This window comes from Nyctereutes procyonoides, unplaced genomic scaffold, assembly GCF_905146905.1.
Source record: "Nyctereutes procyonoides isolate TBG_1078 unplaced genomic scaffold, NYPRO_anot_genome, whole genome shotgun sequence".
Classification (NCBI taxonomy): domain Eukaryota; kingdom Metazoa; phylum Chordata; class Mammalia; order Carnivora; family Canidae; genus Nyctereutes; species Nyctereutes procyonoides.
In genome coordinates, this window is record NW_026575041.1 from 6,603,128 (window position 1) to 6,627,081 (window position 23,954).

At 42.9% G+C, this 23,954-nt stretch overlaps 1 protein-coding gene across 2 annotated transcripts in view; it reads left to right on the forward strand.

Moving 5' to 3' along the window:
- USP35 (ubiquitin specific peptidase 35) overlaps nt 1-23,954 on the forward strand; it is a 53,630-nt gene that overhangs the window by 28,352 nt on the left and 1,324 nt on the right. For both annotated transcript variants that reach the window (XM_055320582.1, XM_055320583.1), the window contains exons 8-10: nt 20,387-20,480; nt 21,394-21,500; nt 22,035-23,295. In XM_055320582.1, coding sequence (XP_055176557.1) covers nt 20,387-20,480; nt 21,394-21,500; nt 22,035-23,295 — 1,462 coding nt within the window. The remainder of the gene's footprint in view (nt 1-20,386; nt 20,481-21,393; nt 21,501-22,034; nt 23,296-23,954) is intronic.

A 23,954-nucleotide genomic window follows, 5' to 3' on the forward strand; every position in this document is an offset into this window, starting at 1 on the left:
AACTCTGGGATCATGACCTGAGCTGAAGGCAGGTGCTTAACTGATTGAGCCACTTAGGAGCCCCTAAATCAGTAATTTAAAAAAATGTATTAGTCACCTAAATAAGGTAGAAAAGAAGGTGAAGAGACAAACCAGAGTTAGAGTAATTCTTAGCTATTATGTTAATAATTTTTTTAAATTTATTTTTTATTGGTGTTCAATTTGCCAACATATAGAATAACACCCAGTGCTCATCCCATCAAGTGCCCCCCCTCAGTGTCCGTCACCCAGTCCCCCCCACCCTCGCCCACTCCTTCTTCCACCACCCCTAGTTCATTTCCCAGAGTTAGGAGTCTCTCATGTTCTGTCTCCCTTTCTGATATTTCCCACTCATTTTTTCTCCTTTCCCCTTTACTCCCTTTCACTATTTTTTATATTCCCCAAATGAATGAGACCATAAAATGTCCTCCGATTGACTTATTTCACTCACAGTCAGCATAAATTTTTTCTTTATCACTTCTAAATAATGTCAAATAAAAAGTACAGTTAAGAAATAGTTACAAACCATTGTTATAACAACAGTAGCTTTTATAATTGCTCATGGATTTGCCTTTGTTGAGATCTCTATTTCTGCATATGGCTTCAGGGTATTGTCTAGTGTCTTTTCCTTTTACCCTACAGGACTCCCTTGAATATTCCTGCAGCAGAGAGCTAGTGTTCAGAGTCTGTCAGCTGTTTATCTGGAAATGTCTTGATTTCTTCCTCACTTTTGAAGGACAGTTTTGCCACATTTAGGATTCTTGGTTAACAGTTTTTTTTCTTTGAGCACTTTGAATGTATTTGTCCACTGTCTTTTGGCCTCCAAAGTTTCTGATAAGAAATCTGCAAATATGGGGATCCCTGGGTGGGGCAGCAGTTTGGCTCCTGCCTTTGGCCCAGGGCGCGATCCTGGAGACCCGGGATCGAATCCCACGTCGGGCTCCCGGTGCATGGAGCCTGCTTCTCCCTCTGCCTATGTCTCTGCCTCTCTTTCTCTATATATATGACTATCATAAAAATAAAAAAAAATCTGCAAATAGCTATTTGCATAATTATTAATGATCCCTTGTATGTGTTGATTCATTTGTCTCACTGCTTTGAAGATTAATTCTGTCTGTTGATTAGTCTGTTGTCTTGTTTTCTTTTTCCTATTGTCTATTTGATTATAATGTGTCTCCCTGAATTCATCTTACTTTGAATTTGTTGAGCTTCTTGGCTCATTTATGGTTTTAATCAAATTTGGATAATTTTCAGTCATTATTTGTTAATATTCTCTCTGCCTGCTTTTTTTCCTCTTTTCTTTTTCTAGGACTCCCACAATGTATATGTTGGTACTTTTGATGGTGCCTTACAGGTCTTCTAGGTTCTCTTAACGTTTTGTCAGTCTTTTTTTTTCTGTTCCATAGCTGTGATTATTTCCATGTTCTGTCTTCAAATTCAGTTGCTTTTTTGCCTGGTCAGATCTGCCTTTGAATCCTTCTAGTGAATTTTTCATTTCAGTTACTATTCTTTTCAGACTCAGATTTTGTTTGTTTCTATTTGGGTTTTCTGTCTCTTCATTGACATTTCGTTTACATTGTCTCCTTGACTTTCTTCACACCTTCCTTTAGTTCTTTAATCATCTTTTTTTCTAAGGAAGTGAAGGGAGAGGGACAGTGGGAGAGGGAATGAGAGAATCCCAGGTAGGCTCCATGCCCAGCTCAGAGCCTAACTGAGGCCCAGTCATGACCCTGAGATCATCGTGACCTGAGCCTAAATCAAAAGTTAGACATTTAACTGACTGAGCCACCCACGCGCCCCTTCCTTCATTTAGATCTTTAATCATGTTTAGGACTGATAACTTAAAGGTTTTTGATTCATTGGCCCTTAAGTCATTTTTGGGGACAGGTTTTGTTGGATTATGTTTTTTTCCTTGGAATGGGCCACACTTTCCTGTTTCTTTGTATGTGTCATCTTTGTTGAACTTTGGACATTTGATTTTAATAATGTGGTAATTCTGGAAATCAGATTTTCTTCCTCTCCCACTATTTGCTGTGGCTTAGTTTTTTTGTTTTTTGATTGTTGTAGGCTCTCTCTGTTGAAGATCAGCCTGAGGTGTTAACAAAATGTCTTCTTTCTTTTTTTTTTTTTTTTAAATGTCTTCTTTCTTAACCTTTCCTTGGGCATGTGCAATCATTTAAAAATTTTCCTGGTATATGCAAGTTTCTGAATAGTCTTTAATGTCTGGCTTCTGAAGTGTGAAACGTTGAAAAAGGAAAGAAAGGCAGAAGAGCCCTGGCCCTTTAAATCTCCTGGTGGTCACTTTAGCTTAAGGTTGAGGGGCTTATGACAGTGGTGGGGATGTATGTGTGTGTGTGCAGCAGCAGTGGCTGCCTGCCTCTTTGCACCTTCATGATCAGAAGCAGCACTCAGAGGGGGCACCTGGGTGGCTCAGAGGCTCAGCAGCTGCCTTTGGCTCGGGTCCTGATCCCAGAGTCCTGGGATTGAGTCTTGCTTTTGGGCTCCCTGCGGGGGGCTTGCTTCTCCCTCTGCCTATGTCTCTGCTTCTCTCTGTGTGTCTCTCATGAGTAAATAAATAAAATGTTAAAAAAAAAAAAAAGCACTCAGAGCATAGATTCCCCAATATTTGGGAGATAGAGTACGTTTTACCCACCCTACCTCCTGTAGGCTATGTGTAAACTATTTTAGAAACATGTATAGCTGCCTGCCATTTGGCTAGGAGTGGGGGATGGATAACTGCTACTGTGCTAAGAGGTGAAATTGATGACAGCTTACAGTGAAAGCCTTCCCTGCCAAGTTGCAAGCTTTCAGAGGTACTCCAGAGTTTTCAAATAGTCAGCATTAGATTGTGCCAGTGCAATTGTTGTCTAGGTGGGGATGCTGCTTCCTGGTATTTACTACTCTGCCATCTTCCCAGAATCTCTCCTCCTCCTTATTTTAAGACTTTTTATTAATTTTTTTAAGAGCAATTTTAGATTTACAAAAAAAAAAACTGAGCAGAAGATAATAAGATTTACCATATATACACTTTCGATCCTCATACTTGCATTACCTCTCCCTTTATCAGCATCACTCACCAGAATAGTACACCTTTTTTTTTTTTTTTAATCAAGGATGAACCTAGGTTGATGCATCATGATCCCCCAAAGTCCATAGTTTATGTTCACTCTTGTACATTGTGTTGGTTTGGACAAATGTATTAGGACATGTAACCATCACTATGGTATCATAGAGAATATTTTCACTGCCTTAAAAATCCACTGTGCTCTGTACCTATTTATCTTCTCCAATTCCTGGCAATTGCTGATCTTTTCATGTTTTCCATAGTCTTACCTTTTCCAAAATATCAGGTTGGACTCCTACAGCTTCATATTGGTTAGTCCTTTTCAGATTGGTTTCTTTCTCTTAGCAATATGCATCTAAGTTTCTGCCATTTCTTTTCATGGCTTGGGAGTTCATTTCTTTTTAGTGCCAACTAGCATTCCATTGTCTGGATGTACCACAGAGTGTCCATTCACATACCGAGGGTCATATTGGTTGCTTCCAGGTTTTGGCAATTAAGAATAAAGTAGCTGTAAACATCCATGTAGAGATTTTTGTGTGGACATGACGGTTCAACTTGTTGGGTAAATAACAAAATGCATGATAGCTAGATCAGATGGTAATAGTATGTTTAGTTTTGTAAGAAATTGCTTTAAAAAAAAAAAAAAGAAAAGGGAAAAAAATACCTGCCAAAGTGTTTTCCCGAAGTGGCTGTACCATTTTGCATTCCCACCAGCAATGAATGAGAATTCCTGTTTTTTTACATCCTTGCCACTATTTGGTGTTTTCTGTGTTCTGAATTTTGACTATTCTAATAATAGGTATGTAGTAGTGTCTCATTGTTTTTATAAACCGATCTCTAGACTTTTTCTAGCATAACTAAAACTCTGTGCCTGTGTCAACTACTGTTCTTGTTATCTGTCTTTATGAATTTCACTGTTCTGTATATTATTTTTTTAAAGATTTTATTTATTTATTCATGAGGGACACAGAGAGAGAGAGAGGCAGAGACACAGGCAGAGGGAGGAGCAGGCTCCATGCAGGGAGCCTGTCGTAGGACTTGATCCCAGGTCTCCAGGATCACGCCCTGGACCGGAGGCAGTGCTAAACCGCTGAGCCACCGGGGCTGCCCTATTTATTATTGAAATAGAATTGACACACCATGTTGTAGAAGGTACTGATTTGACAAGTCTACAACCAATGTAGCTACCATCTGTCATCGTATAACACTGTTACAATACATTGATTATATTCCCTTTTATCCCTGTAACTTTTTTATTCCGTAACTGGAGGCCTGTATCTATCATGTCCCTTTACCCATTTTTCCCATCCCTTCACACCCCTCCTGGGAACCATTAGTTTGTTCTTAGTATTTATGAGTCTCTTTCTGCTTTTGTTTGTTCATTTGTTTTCTAGATTCCACATATAAGTGAAATCATTTGTATTTGTCTTGCTTATTTCACTTAGCATAATACCCTCTAGGTCCATCCATGTTGTAAATGGCAAGGTCTCGTTCTTTATGGCTGAGTAGTATTCCATCGTATGTATATATACCATATCTTCTTCATTAATCTGGATGGACACTTGAGTTGCTTCCATATCTTGGCTATTGTAAATAATGTTGCAATAAACATAGGGGTGCATATATGTTTTCAAGTTAGTATTTTTGTTTTCTTTGGGTAAATACCCAATAGTGGAATTACTGGATTGTATGGAAGTTGTTTTTTAATTTTTAATTTTTTGAGGAATCTCCATGCTGTTTTCCATATAGGCGGCACCAGCTTGCATTCCCACCAGCAGTGCACCAGGTTTCTGTTTTCTCCACATCCTCGCTGTTGATTATTTCTTGTCTTTTTGATTCTACCATTCTGACAGGTGTGAGGTGATATCTCATTATGGTTTTGATTTGCATTTCTCCGATGATGAGTGATATTGAGCATCTTTTTTTTTTTTTTTTAAATTTTTTTTTTTTAATTTATTTATGATAGTCACAGAGAGAGAGAGGGGGGGGGGCAGAGACACAGGTAGAGGGAGAAGCAGGCTCCATGTACCGGGAGCCCGACGTGGGATTCGATCCCGGATCTCCAGGATCGTGCCCTGGGCCAAAGGCAGGCGCCAAACCGCTGCGCCACCCAGGGATCCCGATATTGAGCATCTTTTAATGTGCCTTTTGACCATCCGTGTCTTCTTTGGAAGAATGTCTATTTAGGCCATTTCATTTTCATTTATCTATTTATATATATATATATTTAAAGATTGTATTTATTCATAAGAGAGAGCCAGAGACTTAGAGGGTTACCCCATGGGGAGCCTGGTGTGGGACTCCATCCTGGGACTCCAGGATCACGCCCTGAGCCAAAGGCAGACGGATGCTCAACCACTGAGCCACCCAGGCATCCCTAAGCCATCTCATTTTTAAATTGGGTTATTTTTTGGTGTTGTACAAGGTTCTTTATATATTTATATAATAATCCTTTCTCCTGTATTAATCCTTTATTGACTATAGAGTTTGAAAATATCTTCTATTCAGTACGTTGTCTTTTTGTTTTGTTGATGGCTTTCTTTGCTGTGCAAAAGCTTTTCACTTTGGTGTGCTCCCAATAGTTTATACTTTTTGTTCCCTTGCCTGAGGAGACCTATCTAAAATTATGTTACTAAGGCTGATGTCAAAAAAATTACTTGTCTGTGCTTTCTTCTAGTTTTATGGTTTCATGTTTCACATTTAGGTCTTTAATCCATTTTGAATTTATTTTTGTGTATAGTATAAGAAATTGATCCGGTTTCATTCTTTTGTATGTAGCTGTCCAGTTTTTCTAGCACTAGGTGGTGAAAAGACTTTTTCCCCATTGTATGTTCTTGCTTCCTTTGTTGTAGGTGAATTGACCATATAATTATGGGGTTATTTCTGGGATCTCTATTCTGCTTCATTGCTCTAGATGTCTATTATTGTGCTGCTGTCATTCTGTTTAGGTTACTATAGATATCTTGAAATCTGGACTTGTGATGCCTCCAGCTTTGTTTTTTTCTCAAGATTACTTTGGCTATTCAGGGTCTTTTGTGGTACCATATAAATTTTAGGATTCTTTGTGCTAGTTCTGTGACAAATAGTATTTTGGTATTTTGATAGGGATTTCATTGGATCTGTAAATTGTTTTGGGTGGTATGTTGATTCTTTGAATCCATGAACATAGAATATCTTTCAATTTGTGTCCTCTTCATGAGTTGTTTTATTGTTTCAGAGTAGAGGTCTTTTACCTTCTTGATTAAGTTTATTCCTAGGTATTTTACTCTTTTGGTGCAATTATAAATGGAATTATTTGCTTAATTTGTTTTTCTGCTACTTTGTTATTAGCATATAGAAATGCAATGGATTTCTGCGTACTAATTTTGTATTCTGCAACTTTACTGAATTAGTTTATTCTGATAGTTGTTTTGAAAAGGTGTAATCTTTATCTCTCTTCTATGTGTAGTGTGTTACTTACAAATAGTGACAGTTTAACTTTTTACCAACTTGGATGCCTTTTATTTCTTATCTGATTATTGTGGCTAGACTTTCAGTTTCATGTTGAATAATAAGTGTTGAGAGTGGACATCCTTGTCTCGTTCCTGATCTTATGGGTAGAGCTCTGTTTTTCACCATTGATTATGATGTTAGCTCTGGGTTTTAATATATGATCTTTATTAAGTTGAGGTATGTTCTAACATTTTTTTTTTTTACCATGAACAGATGTTGAACTTTCTCAAATGCTTTTTCTGCATCTATTGAGATGGTCATAAGGTTTTTATCCTTTGTTTTGTTAATATGTATCACTTTGGTTGATTTGTGAGTATTGTGCCATTTGTGCATCCTGGAATAAATCCCACTTTATTGTGGCGAATGATCTTTGTAATACATTCTGTTAAATTTGGTTTCCTAATACTTGGTTGAAGATTTTTGCATCTGTGTTCATCAAGAATATCGTCATGGGGTTTTTTTGTAGGGTCTTTGACTGGGTTTGGTATCGGTAATGCTGGCGTTACAGAATACATTTGTTTTTTCATTGTTTTATCACATATATTTTTATATATAATATATATATTTGGAAAGTTATATATATTTGGAAGCTTTCCTTCCTCTTATATTTTTGGGAATAGTTTGAAGAGAAATCGGTATTATCTCTTTAAATATTTGGTAGAATTCACCTGTGAATCTGTCTGGTCTTGGATTTTTGTTGGTAGTTTTTTGATTACTGATTCAGTTTTATTTTGAGTTGGTTTGTTTAGATGTTCTGTTTCTTTTTGATTCAGTTTTGAAAGATATGTTTCTTCGAATTTATCCATTTCTTCTAGGTTGTCCAGTTTGTTGGCATATAATTTTTTGTAATCGCACATAATCCTTTGTATTTCTGTGGTGTCACTTGTTCTCTTGTTTCTGATTATTTTAGTTGAGACATCTTTTTTTTTCTTGACGAGTCTGGATAAAGAATTACCAATTTTAAAAATCTTTTTAAAGAACCAGCTCTTGATTTCATGGATATATAATTTTTAGTCTTTTTCTCATTTATTTCTGCTGTGATATTTATTATTTCTTTCCATTTACTAACCTTGAGCTTTGTTCTTTTCCTAGTTCCTTAAGGTGTAAGGTTTAAGTTTTTGTTTTCTGAGGTTGGCCTGTATCAGTATAAACTTCTCTTTTAGAATTGATGTTTACTGCATCCCAAAGATTTCATACTGTTATGCTTTCATCTGTCTCTATGTATTTTTTAAATTTCCTGTTTAATTTCTTTATTGACCTGTTGCTGTTTTAGTAGCTTGTTGTTTAGCTGCTCCAGTGTTGGCTGCATAGATGTGTTTAAGTTGTTATATCCTCTTGTTGATATTTGTATCATTATGTAATGCCTTTCTTTTTCTTGTCACAGTTTATGTCTTAAAATTTGAGGTTTTTTTTTTAAGATTTTATTTATTTATTCATGAGAGACACAGGCAGAGGGAGAAGCAGGCTCCCTGCAGGGAGCCTGATGTGAGATTCGATTTGATCCCATCTCAGGATCATGACCTGAGCCAAAGGCAGACGTTCAATCACTGAGGCACCCAGGCGTCCCTTTCTGAGTATTGTTAATCCCACTTTTTGTTTGCTCGCTCGCTTGTTTGCATGGATCACCCTGGGACACTCCAGCCTCACTGGCCTCAGCTACAGACAGCACCACCAGGGCTTCCCCTGCACTGAGCACCCCAGACCTCGGCTTACATGTATTTGAGCTTCATCTGTCCTGCCAGGATACCTTCTTTGCAGGCCTCGAGGGAGTGGCATGACTTCCTTTTAAAGTGGTGAATGGAAAAAACCTACAATAAAGAATACTCTACCTGGCAAGATTATCATTTAGAATTGAAGGAGAGAGTTTCACAGGCAAAGCTGTAGGAGTTCATTACCACAAAGGTGCCTTCAAGAAATATTAAAAAGAGTTCTTTAAAGTGGGAAGAAAAAGGCTATAATTAGAAGTGAGAAAATTGTGAAAAAAAATGTAGTATATGTCAACATATACATAAAACATAATGGGAATAAAAAGTTCTTTCAGAATATGTTTGAACTTAAGTGACCATCAACTTAATATAGACTGCTATCTGTATACTTAGGATGTTATATATGAACCTGATGGTTACCACAAACCCCAAACCTGTAATAGACAAAAAATAGAAAGCAAAGCTTAACATTTAGGAAAATCATCAGTCACAGTAAAGGAATACAGGAGAAGAAAGGAATGGAGAAGAAGGATAAAAATAACCAGAAACAGGGGATCCCTGGGTGGCGCAGCGGTTTAGCGCCTGCCTTTGGCCCAGGGCGCGATCCTGGAGACCCGGGATCGAGTCCCACATCAGGCTCCCTGCATGGAGCCTGCTTCTCCCTCTGCCTGTGTCTCTGCCTATCTCTCTCTCTGTATCTCTCATGAATAAATAAATAAAATCTTTAAAAAAAAAAAATAACCAGAAACAATACAAAAAATGGCAGAAGGTATGTACCGCTCAATACTTTAAAAATTTTTTTTTAAAGATTTTATTTATTTATTTGACAGAGTGAGAGAGAGGACCCGCACACAAGCATGGGTAGTGACAGGCAGAAGGAGAGGAGGAGCAGACTCTTGCTGAGCACGGAGCCCAATGTAGGGCTTTATCCCAGGACCCCGGGATCATGACCTGAGGTGAAGGCAGATGCTTAACTGACTGAGCCTCTCAGGTGCCCTCCGTAATTACTTTAAATGTACCTGTTCTAAATGCTGCAGTCAGAAGACATAAGGTGGTGAAATGGATAAAACAAAACAAAACCCAGGAACCTTGGACTCAATTTCAGCTCAGGTCATGATCTCAGGGTCATGGGATCAAGTCCTGCATTGGGTTCTGCACTGGGCGTGGAGCCTCTTTAAGATTCTCTCTCTCCTTCTCCCTAAAACAAAAGCAAAAAGACCACCTAGATGCTGCCTATAGGAGACTCACTTCAGACCCTAGCAGGGTAGCTGTAACTGAAGTGGGTGCTCAGGGTGGCCCCAGGGTGCTCAGTGCAGAGGGCATCCTGATGGGGTGGTTGGAGCTTTAGCCTCTGTGGGCCAGGCTATCCTAAGGTGCTTCCTACAAGGGATACCTTGGGGTGGCTAGAGTAGAGGCAGGGGGTGGGCCAGGGCATTCCAGAGTGCTCTGCACAGAGGGTGCCCTGGCAGGACAGTGAAGCTGAAGTGGTTGCAAGCTCTGGTGTCTGGGATGCTCTGCAAGTGGGGTGCCCTTCTGGGGCAGCTGGAGCTGAGGCAGGGTGCAGGCTATAGTGTCCTGGGACACTCCATGTAGCGGCTGCCCAGGTGTGAGCTGGGAAGTCCTGGAGTGCTCTGAGCTGGGGGTGCCCTAGCAAGCTGTCTGGGGCCAAAGTGGTGTGGGCGTGGTGTGTTCCAGGGTCCTTTGTGACTGTGTCTCCTTGGCGAGATGGCTGAGCTGTAACAGGCTGACCAGGGGTGTCGGGGTGTGTGCTGTGCTGGGGCTGCCTTGGTGAGGGATTCAGCCTGGTGTGGGCCAGGGGCCTGGGGCTCACTGAAGTGGGAAGCCCGCTATGGTGCCTGCATCCTTCTCTCATTGGTGCCACCAAGGTGGAGGGGAACTATAAACTGGGGTGCTCTTTAGCCCCTCCATCTGGAAAGAGTTCCAGCAGCTCCCACCTTTATTTGGCAGGGTTCTGAGGCTGGTTCCTTTATATTCTAGTTGCTTCCCCCCCCCCCCCCCCCCCGTATCTCAGGGCAGACAAGTCTCCTCCCCACTGCAGTTAGCAGTGTTGGTGGTGGGGGTTTCAAACCCTGGTTTCTGTGTCTCTAACATCCATGGTGTTCTCTATGTGGTCTGTTGTGCAGAAGCTATTCAGCCAGCCTGTAGTTCTCCAGGAGGAATTGCTCTATAAATAGGCGTAGTTTGGGTGTGTCCGGAGAATGTGAGCGCTTGGTCTTCCTGCATCGTGGCCTTGGACCAGTACCTATCTTGTTTTCATTTGCATTTTTTGATGTCCTGTGATGTGGAATATCTTTTGATGTGCTTATTTGGCATCTGTATATCTTTGGTGAGGTGTCTGTTAAGATGTTTGGATCTTTTTATTTTTCAAAGATTTTATTTATTTGAGAGAGAGAGAGAGAGAGAACATGAGCATGAGTAGGGAGAGGGGCTGAGGGAGAGGGAGAAACAGGCTCCCCGCTGAGCAGGGAGCCCAACGCGGGGCTCAATCCCAGGAACCAGGGATCATGACCTGAGCGAAGGCAGACGCCTAACTGACAGAACCACATAGGGGCTCCTGTTTGGCCCTTTTAAAAATGGAATTAAAATTAACATACAATATTATGTCTCAGGTGTACAACACAGTGACCCAACATTCGTGTACATTGGGAAATGATCACTACAAGAAATCTAGGTACCATCTGTCACTTCACAGTTTAATACGATATTACTGACTAGACTCCCCAGGCTCATGACTTATGTTTAACTGGAGGTTTGTACTTCTTAATTCCCTTCACCATTTCGCCCCTACCAACACTCTGAGTGGCAACCACCAGTCTGTCTCTGTATCCTGTGGGTCTTGTTTTGTTTTGCTTTTTGGATTCCACATAGAAGTGAAATCGTGCTGTATTTGTTCTTTCTGTCCTATTTCACTTAGCTTTAATACTCTTAAGGTCGAGCCATGTCAGAAAGGCGTGATTTTGTTTTTCTACTTTATTTTTTTTTAAAAAAAGATTTATTTACTTATTTGAGTGGGGTGGCTGAGGGAGAAGGAAAGCTTCTCAACAAACTCCTTGCAGAGCATGGAGCCAGTGTGGGGCTTGATCTCATGACTCTGAGATCATAAGCTGAGCTGAAATCAAGTCAATGCTTAACTGATGGAGCCACCCAGGTGCCTCTATTTTTTAAACTTATTTTATTATTTTGTTTTAATGATTGAGTAGTGTTCCATGTGTGCATGCTACCTCTGGCTACACAAACACACACACACATCTTTTTTTATCCATTCATCTGTTTTTGGACCTTGGGTCATTTCTATGTCTTGACTATTGTGGAAAAAATGCTGCTGCAACTGGGGATCCCTGGGTGGCTCAGGGGTTTAGTGCCTGCCTTCGGCCCAGGGCATGATCCTGGAGACCCAGGATCAAGTCCCACATCGGCCTCCCTGCATGGAGCCTGCTTCTCCCTCTGCCTGTGTCTCTGCCTCTCTCTGTGTGTCTCTCATGAATAGATAAATAAAATCTTTAAAAAAAAAATGTTGCAACTAACATGGGGTGCATTTGACTTTTCAAATTAGTGTTTTTGTTTTTGTTTTCTTCAGATAGATACCAAATAGTGGAATTGCTGGATCATTTAATAATTCTATTTTTAACTTTTTGAGGAACCTCCATATTGTTTTTTTTTAATTTTTTTTAAATTTTTATTTATTTATGATAGTCACAGAGAGATAGAGAGGCAGAGACATAGGCAGAGGGAGAAGCAGGTTCCATGCACCGGGAGCCTGACGTGGGATTCGATCCCGGGTCTCCAGGATCGCGCCCTAGGCCAAAGGCAAGCGCCAAACCGCTGTGCCACCCAGGGATCCCTCCATATTGTTTTCCACAGTGGCAGCACTAGTTTACATCCCCAACAATGCATAAAGGTTCCCTTTTCTCCTGCATCCTTGCCAGTACTTTTGTCTTTTTTATTTTGGCCATTCTGACAGGTATAAAGTTCTCATTGTGCTCTTCTTCATTTGCATTTCCCTGATGATGAGTGATGTTGAGCACCTTTTTAGGTACCTGTTGGCCATTTGTATGTCTTCTGTGAAACAATGTCTGTTCACATCCTCTGTTCATGTTTTAGTTGGATTTTTTAAATATTGAGTCATGAGTTCTTTATATCAGATCTATCATTTATAAATTTCTTCTGTCTAGAAGGTTGCCTTTTCATATTTTGATGATTTCCTTTACTGTACAGATGGTTAGCTTGATGTAATATTTTTGCTTCTGTTTCCCTTGCCTCTTGAGTCAGCTCCAAAAAATTATCACCAAGACAGGTATCAAGGAGTTTTATCATCTGTGTTTTCTTCTTCCAACTCCATTGGAGTTTTATGGCTTCCAATATTATATGCAAGTGTTTAATCCACTTTGAGTTGGTTTTTGTATAAGGTCTAGTTTCATTCTTTTGCTTGTAAGCTGCCCATTTTTCCCAGGGCCATTTATTGAAGAGACTGTTCTTTCCTCATTGTATATTCTGGCTCCTTTGTCATACATTACTTGACTGTATAAATGTGGGTTTATTTCTGGGCTCTTAATTAAGTTACATTGATCTATGTGTCTGTTTTAATGCCAATACCCTACTGCTTTGATTACTATAGCTTTATAGTATAGTTTGAAATTCCAAGCATGCTACCTTTGGCTTTTTTTTTCTCAAGATTGTTTTGGCTATTCAGAGTCTTTTGTAGTTTCATGCAGATAATACTATTTATTCTAATTCTGGAATTTTTATAGAGATTTCATTGACTCTATAGATTGCTTTGGGTAGTATCTAGGAAATTTTAACAGTATTCTTCCAATCCATGAGCACTGAATATCTTTCCATTTATTTGTGTCTTCTGTTTTTCATCAGTGTCCTATAGCTTTTAGGATACAGGTCTTTTACCTCCTTGGTTGAATTTATTCCTAGGTATTATATATTTTTTGATACACATTTTAAAAAAGATTTTATTTATTTGAGAGACAGAGTGCATGTGTGTGCATGAGTGAAAGAAGGCACTGAGGTAGAGAATATCCAAGTAGATTCCTGCTTAGTGCAGAGCCTGGAGCAGGACTTGATCTCACAACCCATGAGGTCAGGACCTGAGCCGAAACCAAGAGTTGGTCACTTATCCAGCTAAGCCACCCAGGCACCCCCTTTTTGATACACTTATAAATGGGATTATTTTCTTGATGCTTCTTTTGACATTTGTGTTTAGAAACGTGGTAGATTTCTGTATTTTAATTTTTTGCGTAGCTTTACTGAATTCATGTATTCTAACAGTTTTTGGTGGAGTTGCTAAGAGTTTTCTATATGTAGTATCACATCCTCTGCAAATGACAGCTTTACTTCTTTCCAATTTGTATGCTTTTTGTTTTCCTGTCTAGTTGCTGTGCCAGGACTTCTAGTATTGTGTTGAATAAAAGTGGGGATTTTGAGTATCCTTGTCTTGTTTCTTAGAGGAAAAACTTTAAGCATTTCACCACTGAGTATGATGTTAGCTATGGGTTTGTCATATGTGGCTTTTATTATGTTGAGATTTTTTTCATAAATGGATATTGAATTTTGTCAAAATCTTTTTCAGTGTTGAGATTATCATCTGAAATTTACATTTAGTCAGAGTGATGTATCATTTTAATGGATCATGTATCCTGGAATCTCTGGAATAAACCCCACTTGGCCATGGTATATGATCCTTTCATTGCATTGTTGAACTCAGTTTGCTAATGTTTTGTTGAGAAATTTTGCATCTATATTCATCAGGAATATTGGCCTGTAACTTTCTTTTTTGTGTGTGGTGGTGGTCTTTTCTGGTTTTGGTATCAGCGTAATGCTGGCTTCATAAAATGAATTTGGAAGCTTTCCCTCCTCTTCAGTTTTTTGGAAGAACTTGAAAAGGTTAGACATTGAATTTTCATATTCTTTTGAGTTTTTGGTGAAATTCACCAATGAAGTGTCTGGTCCTGGACTTCAGTTTTTTGGGACTTTTTTGATTACTGATTCCGTCTCCTTACTCTAGTCATCAGTATATTTAGATTTTCTATTTCTTCATGATTCCATCTAGGAATAATATAAATTTCTAGGAATTTATCCATTTCTTTTGGGTTGCCCAATTTGTTTTAATAGTTCATAGTAGTATCCTATGATCATTTGTATTTCTATCAATTGTAACTTTTTCATTTTTTATTTTATTTGAGCCCTCTTTTTTTTTTTAGTGTAGCTAAAGGTTTGTCAGTTTTGTTTTTAAAGAACCAGCTCTGTTTCATTGATCATTTCTGTTGCACTTTAAGTTTCTATTTCATTTATTTATGTACTGATTTATATTATTTCCTTTTTTAAAAAGCTGTGGGCTTTTTTCTTTTTCTAGGTCCTTAAGGTGTTAAGTTAAATGGTTTGAGATTTATTTCTATTTATTTCTTGAGGTAGTAGGCCTGTATTGCTCTGAGCTTCCCCCTTAGAACTTATTTTGCTACATCTCCTTGATTTTGGTGTGTTGTATTTGTTTTAATTTATCTCTAGGTTTTTTTTTTTTTTTAAAGATTTTATTTATTCACGAGAGACACAGAAAGAGAGAGGCAGAGATATAGGCAGAGGGAGAAGGCTTCATGCAGGGAGCCTGATATGGGACTTGATCCTGGGTCTCCAGGATCATGCCCTGAGCCGAAGGCAGATTCTCAACCGCTGAGCCACCCAGGCGTCCCTATCTCTAGGTATTTTTTAAATTTCTTCTTTGATTTCTTCTATGATGTAGTAGTTGTTTGGTTTTAATACATTGTTTAATCTCCACATATTTGTGGTTTTCCCATTTTCCTTCTTGTAAATGATTTCTGGCTTTATACCATTGTGGTTCGGAGATGATGCTTGATATGCTTTCAGTCTTCCTGAATTTATTGAGACTTCTTTTGTGGCCTAAAGTGTGATAGATCCTGCAGATATTACCATGTGCATTTGAGAAGAATGTATATTCTTCTGTTTTTTGAATGGAATATTCTGTATTTATCTGTTAAATTCATCTGGTCTAATGCATTGTTGAAGGCTGATGTTTCCTTATTGATTTTCTGTCTGGATGATTGATCCATTGATGTAAGTAAAGTGCTAAAATCCCTTACTATTGTATTGTTCTCATTTTCTCCCATTAAGTGTGTTAATATTTGCTCTACATATTCTGGCGCTCCTATTTTAGGTGCATAGATATCTATAAATATTACATCTTCTTACTGGATCAACCGTTCTATCACTATGTAGTGCCCTTCTTTTTTTTTTTTTCTTTTTTTTAAAAGATTTTATGTATTTATTCATGAGAGACAGAGAGGCAGAGGCAGAAGGAGAAGCAGGCTCGATGCGGGAAGCCTGATGTGGTGGGACTTGATCCTGGGACTGTGGGATCACACCCTCAGCCAAAGGCAGATGCTCAACCACTGAGCCACCCACCCAGGCATCCATGTCTTTTATTATAGTTCTTGTTATAAATTCCATTTTGTTTGATGTGAGTACACTTTCACCAGCTTTCTTTTTATTTACATTTGAATGGAATATCTTTTTTTTCTTTATGCCTTCACTTTTAATCTGTATGTCTTTACTTCTAAAGTGAGTCTCTTGTAGGCAGTATATGGATGCGAATTGTTTTTTTAACTGTTCAGCCACACTTTTGATTGAAGAATTTAGTCCACTTACATTTGAAGTAATTATTAAGAGGTATGTATTGCCATTTTGTTAATTGTTTTCTTTTTTTTAATTTTTAAAATATTATTTATGAGAGACACAGAGAGAGGGGCAGAGACACAGGTAGAAGGAGAAGCAGGCTCCATGCAGGGAGCCCGATGTGGGACTCGATCCCGGGTCTCCAGGATCACGCCCTGGGCTGAAGGTGGCACTAAACCACAGAGCCACCTGGGCTGCCCTGTTAATTGTTTTCTGCCTGTGTGTGTAGTTCTTCTTTTTCTCTCTTCCTTTTGGTTTTATGACTTTTTAAAATAGTATGTTAGATTCCTGTCTCATTTTCTTTGGGTATTTACTCTAAGTTTTGGTTTGTGGTTACTGTGATATTTACAGACATCATCCTATTTATATAATAACATGTTTTTAAAGATTTTATTTATTTATTCATGACAGACACAGAAAGAGAGGGAGGCAGAGACACAGGCAGAGGGAGAAGCAGGCTCCATGCAGGGGGCCGACGTGGGACTGGATCCTGGCTCTCCAATATCACACCCCAGGCTGAAGGCGGCGCTAAATCGCTGGGCCACTGGGGCTGCCCATAACATTGTTTTTAAGTTGGTAGCAACTAATGGTTGAAAACATTTAAAGAGTACATTTTTACTCCCTCCCTAGTTTCATGTTTTTGCTTTTTGAGACTGAGCAAGCTAGAGGGCACGTGTGTGCAAACAAAGGTGGGGTGGGAAGGGAGAGGAAGAGGGTGAGAATCTTCAGCTCTGTGACTTCTGCTTGGTACCTTCTTACCACCCTGTTTTTTTGTTGTTACTGAATTTCTCACTGTGTTCATCCAGTCGGCCTCCACCTGTCCTCCCCCAAGTTTGGTGAACATCTTTATACTCGTTCATTTGAATTCTTTATCAGGTAGATTACTTATATCCATATCTTTAAGGTCTTTTTCTGAGGTTTTGTCTTGTTCTTTTGTTTGGAGCACTGTTCTGTATCCTCATTTTGCTGGACTCTCTCTGTGTTTCTATGCATTAGGCAGAACAGCCACCTCTCTGTCTTTAAAGTGTGGCCTTTTGTAGGTAGTGATTCTTGTTCACCCTTGTCCTAGTTCTTGGTGTCTCTTGAACTTCTGTGATTTTTCTAAATGACCTGCTTTATTTTTTGTATGCCCCTATTGCTATGGCCCTATAGGATCGTGTGCCAAATCTATCAGTGATCCATTTAAAATAAAAATCTCATTTAAAATAACATTTTAATTTAAATAACTTTAAATAACATTTATAACTATGTGTATTTTGATTTTTTTTTCCTGGTTAAAGACTTTTTAAGCTTCTATAAAAGATAAAAAAGAGCTACTAGGAAAGATGTCAGGGACCCCATCCAGTCATGAAGCATAGTAAAGGAAGGTTTTCTGGAAGAAGTTTCAGGGGATGGGAAACCAGACTCTCAGGCAATAGCTTTTCAAGTATGTGAATATATTTGGTCCTGTGTTGCTACAATAGTAATCCTTGCTGGCCTCTAGACTAGATCTGGAGGTGTCCCCTGGACAACAGTTTTAAAAATCAGGGTGCCAGACAAGTGTATATGCTCCTTTCTGGGAAGCTTCATCCAGCTGGAGTGAGGCAAAGGATGTGTGCCAGGATCCTGTCTCCTTGCTTCTGTTTCCTGAGAGTGCTTTCTTTAGCCTCTAGACAGGTGGGAAACCGGAAGCCTCTCCCTCAGGCTGGTGCTTTGGGCTGAGTATTTGATCTTTTTCACAGGAAGAATTGGGTTGTGTTTCAGTCTGTTGTCTGTGCAGTGCACTGGGAGTGGTAGCCTGACGAGCTGTCTTTCTGTCTGTTACCTCTCTGTGGAGCTCACTAACACCAGCCCTCTCAGGCTGCCAGAGCCAATCACATCGAGGAGTATCTGCTGCAGGAACCAACTTGCTTTAATTTAGCAAGGCAGCCAGGGAGTGTAGGGGGTGCGCTTGTGTGCCGACTTCAGAAAGAAACCAGAAAAATGTCATGACTGCATATGCCCTTGGGCTTCAGCAGTGCAGTGGGAGAGTGTCTCATCTGTCTACACGTACCAGCTTTGGGAGGTAGGGGACTGTTGCAGCCACCCGCACTAGGAGATTTTTAGCTAGGGAGCCAGAGAACTCCGTGAAGATACGTGCTTCTCTATGTCTCCGCCAGGGTCAGAATGTTGCCACCACCTGTGGTCTCCGCAGCAAATGCCATGATCCTGCTTGTTCCTCTCTGTCCTAGCTAGGTGGCGGAGGTATGAGGACCTCCATCACCAGGGAGCTTCTCAGCTCTGCCCTGCTCCTGGTGTCTCCAGATCAGCAAATACATTTATCTGACCTACAGTTTAGGCACTTTGCAAACTGCTGTTTTTTCACTGGATCCCGAGCCAAGCCCTCCAAGGGGGGGGAAGCTCAGTTTATTAGAGCCCCTGGGGACCCCTGGTTTTCCCAGTCACATGTTTGAGGCTCATCTCTGTCCAGTGCAGATCCCAGGGTCTGAGGTGCCAGATGTGAGGCATCAATTCTTCCATCCCCTGGCAGAAGCACCTGTCTAGTGAACACCCTCCCTGCTGAGTGTCTTTGCCCTTGGGGTGGGTTTTTTTTGCCAGACCCTCTCTCTGCCCCTCCTAGCCATCTCTGGGTGGTCCTTCTATCCTTTGTTGTGGAAAAGCAGTTCCTTTATTTTTCAGGTCTTTTTCAGAGGGAACTGATCCATAGGTAGCTGTAGATTGGGTGTGTCGGGAGTTCTGGATCTTACTGTGCCACCAACCTGGATCCTCACTCCCCCTATATTTGGCTCATTTTTAAATTGATTGTTGGTTTTCTTATTGTTGAGTTTTAAGGATTCTTTGTATATTTTGGGTAACCTTCCTTTATGGATGGGGTCTTTTGCAAATATTTTCTCCTAGTCTCTGGCTTGTCTTTTAATTCTCTGGATATTTTATCTCCCAGAACAGAAGATTTTATTGTTAAGGAAACCCAGCTTTTCAATTATTTTCACAGATTTTCTCTTTGGTGTTATATCTAAAAAGGTATCACCATACCAGAGGTCATTGAGGTTTTCTCCTGTGTTGCCTTCTGAAAATTTTATAATTCTACATTTTATATTTAGCTCTCTGATCCATTTTGAGTTAATTTTTTTGTGATGAGTGTGAGGTGTGTCTAGGTGTATGTGTTTTTAATGTGGATGTCCAAATGTTTCAGCACCATTTGTTGATGATACTGTCTTTTGCTTCATTGTTTTGCCTTTGCTCCTTTGTCAAAGGTCAGTTGACTATATTTTTGGGGTTGACTATTTCTGGGCTCTCTGTTATATTCTATTGATCCACTTGACTCTTCTTTCATCAACACCATACTTAGCTTTTTTAGAAAGTAACAGTGCAGGTACTCTTTGCCCTGGCTTATGGTGTGACCTCAAGTAGGTTTCTCGTCTCTGAGCTTCAGGTCCAGGAAGGGGAGGTTGGAGCTAATCTCTAGCACTTCCTAATGTGTGTGCTTCTCAGACCTGGTGAAGGACTAGTTATTCCAGTTGATAGTCTGCTGCAGACTGTTAAATTTTGTGAAATACAGTCAAACGACTTATCAGAAGAATGACCAAGTGTTTATATGGTCATAGTGAGGTCAGATTGCTGTACATGTTCTTGACTCCTCACTCGTTCCTGAACCTAAACTTTGTGACAGATGGCTAGGTAGACCACATTTTGGTAATGCTGTTCTTCGCCGTGGCCTCAGGTTGGAAAGATACCTGACTTGGCCCTGCAGAGCTGCTTGTGAGAACAGGAGCTAAGGTGAGGCCTGGGAAGAATTAGCTTGTTCCAAGCAACACGGGTGTCAGCAGGGGCTCCTTCCTGTCTCTCACAGGATCAGACCCCATTGCTGGGAGCCAGTCTGTCCCTGCCATGTCCTCTTTGTTCAGCACATTCTTCACATTGACTCCTGCCTCCCTCATTCAAAGGCAAGGGAACCACTCTGGGTTGGCTGTAGGGCCATGGTGCAGGGGCCCTGAGAATAGACTTGGAGGGTCAAGGTTGGAGCAAGGCCTGCTGCTCCAAGTGGGTCTGAACACCATTTCCCAGGGAAAGAAGAGATGGGTATGAACGGCTGCAGTGGCTGGTGATGCTGATAGACGGGTACATGCCAGAGAGTTCCAGCCTTAAAACTTGGAGATTGTGGGACCTCAGCATGTTTGAATCTTTGAATCTTAGAGTCATGGGCTGTCTGAACTGGAACGAACTGCAGGGGTCACTTCATTGTCCAGGCTGGGTTCCCCTGTTCTTCTTCCCTGGCCTCTGGCCCAGGCTTGAGCTTTAAGTGGCTGTTCTGCCTTTAGGCTGGATGCTCTCGTTGCCTGTGATGTGGGTAAGTAAAGAGGCTCCTTGGATGCCCTTGGCTTACCCTGGATGCTTTTGCTTTATTTTGAAGCTTCAGACACTGTGTACTCCGATTGACAGAGAACAACTCACAGCCCCTTATGACCAAGCTGCAGTGGCTCTTTGCCTTCCTGGAGCATAGCCAGGTGAGTGCAAGGGAAGTTGGGGTCTGAGGACAGGAGGCTCTGGTCTGGCACCCTTCCATTCCCAGGGACCTGTCTGCATCTGGCTATAGGGCCCTCCTTCCTGGTGTAAGGAAGCTCCAAGTTGGGGCTTGCATGGGTTCATGGCTGATTTAGTGCCTTATGGGCTGGGAGAGGGTATGCCTCCTTGATTCCCCTCTGTGTCCCGATGCCCAGATCTCTCCCATCAGTGATTTACACCCTTGCATTAGGTGTTGCTTTGCTCATCTGCTGTCATTTTTGAGCACTTGCATTGCTCGGCACCCTGAGGGCTGTGTTTGTTTTGTTCACTGTCTCTGCCCTCATGGAACCTAAAACCCTTGGCCACCGAGTATTATGCAAGGCCCCGTGGGGCCACGGAGATGAGTAAGCAGTAGTTCTTGCCTTCATGGAGCTCATAGTCTGGTGGGAAGGTGGATCTGCAGATAACAATTGTAATGCTTGAACAGAGGGAAATGCAGTGTTGTGTGTGTGCAGGGGAGGGGAAAGCTGATTATGATGGGGGTGGGAACACCTCATGGAACAGGTATCCATGCATCTGGGTCTTGAGTTCTTTAAGCTTTTGAGGAGGAAAGGTATTCTAGGCAGAGGATATGGCAATGAATAAGAGTCTGGAAAGAAATGGGAGGTGTGTTGGGGAAGAGCAGATTCTAGAGGATGGATTCATCTTCATGAACCTAATGCCAGGCTCATGGGCTACATGGACTTGGTGGGATAAGATGGGTCAGGGACAACTAGGAGGGTGAGGATGTTAGGGAAGACACTAGGAAGCGTGGGACAGACAGTCCCCAGGTACCCTCTGGCATAGCATGCAGCAGAGCTGGTTAGTGAGTGGCCCTCTGCTCCTGACCCTGCCTCTCACCTGCCTTGGTTCTAGCGACCTGCCATCTCTCCAGAAAACTTCCTTTCTGCATCCTGGACACCCTGGTTCAGCCCCGGCACCCAGCAGGACTGCTCAGAGTACCTGAAGTACCTGCTGGATCGGTAAGGGAGGTCAGACCCAGCTCTGTGGGGGGGCTTCAGAGCTGGACAGGGGCACTGGTGGGAAAGCTCATCTCTCTGGCTGTATTGCCTCTCCCTGGAAAGCATTTGGGAAAGGCACGGAGATGTGTGTCATGAGGGGTAGGCAGGGGCTGCACGTGAGGGAAGTCCCGGAGATCCTGATCTGCGCCGTGACTGCGGAGGGGTTAGTGCATGTGTACCCATGTGCTGTGCTTACCTGAGTGTGCATGTGTGCACGTTCAGCACAGCTCTGGGGGCACGTGCATGTAGATATGGTGCATCTTCACGTGGCAGGGTTGTATGCCTGCACGAAGGTGGTATGTGGCACGTGTGTTTGGCTTGTGAGTGTATGTGCATGGACATCATTTTGCACATGTATGGGTAGACTGTATGCATACCCCCCCCACACACATGGGTGAATGTGTGGCCCCCAGATAAGATAGATGGCACCATCAGGCCCGAGCACTGGGAAGGGATCCGTGCATATGTGTGAAGGCCCTGTGCTCTCTGCTCCAGGCTACACGAAGAGGAGAAAACTGGGACAAGGATCTGCCAAAAGCTCAAGCAGTCCAGCTCACCCTCCCCTCCCGAGGAGCCCCCCAGCCCCAGTCCCACCTCTGTGGAGAAGATGTTCGGAGGCAAGATCGTGACTCGGATACGCTGTCTCCGCTGCCTCAATGTCTCCTCCAGAGAGGAGGCCTTCACAGACCTGTCCCTTGCATTCCCCCCTACTGAGCGTTGTCGCCGCCGCCGCCTGGGCTCAGTGATGCTCCCTGCAGAGGATGTTGGGGTCCAGGACCCCCCGCCACCATCCCAAGCCCAGGTTCCAAGCAGGGTGGGTCCTCGAAGGCAAAGGAAACATTGTGTCACAGGGGATGCCCCTGCTACTGTCCTGGACATTGAAAGCCTGGGCCCCCAGGGACCTGGGACGCAGAGCAGTGGGGAGGAGAAGGTGGAGAGGGAGGAGGAAGCACAGGAGGAGGAAAGGACCCGGGAGGTGGAGGAGGAGGAAGAGGAGAAGAAGGAAAAAGAAAAGGAGAAGGAGGAGGAGGAGGAAGAAAAGGCAGAGAAGGAGAAAGAGGTCGAGACCACGAAGGAGAAAGAAGAGGACAGCTCGGTGCCGGGGTCCCACCGGGGTGCCACCCCCGCCGCAGAGGGCTCCCGCTCTGTCCTGGACCTGGTCAACTATTTCCTCTCCCCCGAGAGGCTGACGGCGGAGAACCGCTACTACTGCGAGCCCTGTGCCTCGCTGCAGGACGCTGAGAAGGCGGTGGAGCTGAGCCAGGGGCCACGCTACCTCATCCTGACCCTGCTGCGCTTCTCCTTCGACCTGCGCACCATGCGGCGCCGCAAGATCCTGGACGACGTCTCCATCCCCTTGCTGCTGCGCCTGCCGCTGGCGGGGGGCCGCGGCCAGGCCTACGACCTCTGCAGCGTGGTCGTGCACTCGGGAGTGTCCTCCGAGAGCGGCCACTACTACTGCTATGCCCGCGAGGGCGCCGCCCGCCCGGCCCCTTCTCTGGGCGCTGCCGACAGGCCCGAGCCCGAGAACCAGTGGTATCTGTTCAACGACACTCGGGTGTCCTTCTCCTCCTTCGAGTCTGTCAGCAACGTCACCTCCTTCTTCCCCAAGGACACGGCCTATGTGCTCTTTTACCGGCAGCGGCCTGGGGAGGTGCCCGAGGTTGAGCCCAGCTCCCCCAGAGGCCGGACGGAGCCCACCCTCCACAAAGACTTGATGGAGGCCATTTCCAAAGACAACATCCTGTACCTGCAGGTGAGCGGACCCACCGGGCCTCTGAGTGATCTCCCGGGGGGGCTGTCCAGGCCTGCGCAGCCGCCGGCTTAGCGCTGAGCTAGCAACTCTGTGTCTGTGTCCTCCTCGTCCTGCTACCCTTTCACTGGCCACTTCATGCTGGGACTGTTGGTGGACTAGACAGACGTGACCCTTACTTCAGAGGACAGACGTTCCGTAATTACCAGTTGTTCATTAATACTTGTCCTGAGTGTGTGAAGGGGCACCATGGGGTTGGGTGGTGAAGTCCGGGCTTCCAGCGGGACCCAGGGGCCCCCCTGCCCAGAACCTCCTCTCTGACCTGCAGCGTAGTCACACGAGGACCGTGGACAGCAGTGCCTGGAGTTGGCGTGTGTGTGGGGACACCAGGCCTGCTTTTTCATTTCTGCTGGGCTGTCCAGGCAGAGGCGGGGCTGCGGATAAGGAGCCTCTGTGAGGCTGGCCTGAGGGGCAGTGAGCTGCACAGCCGTGTCAGGACACCAGAGTGGCCCCGGTGTGGTGTGGTGTGGTGTGATCCTTGTAGTCCCTGCCCCTCCTGCTCCCTGGTGCCACGTCAGGCCCTTATCAGTTATTCAGTCTTGCGAGGGGCTGGGAGTTTCTATGGGAAGAATGGGCTTGAAGAGTAGATACGAGGTAGAAGG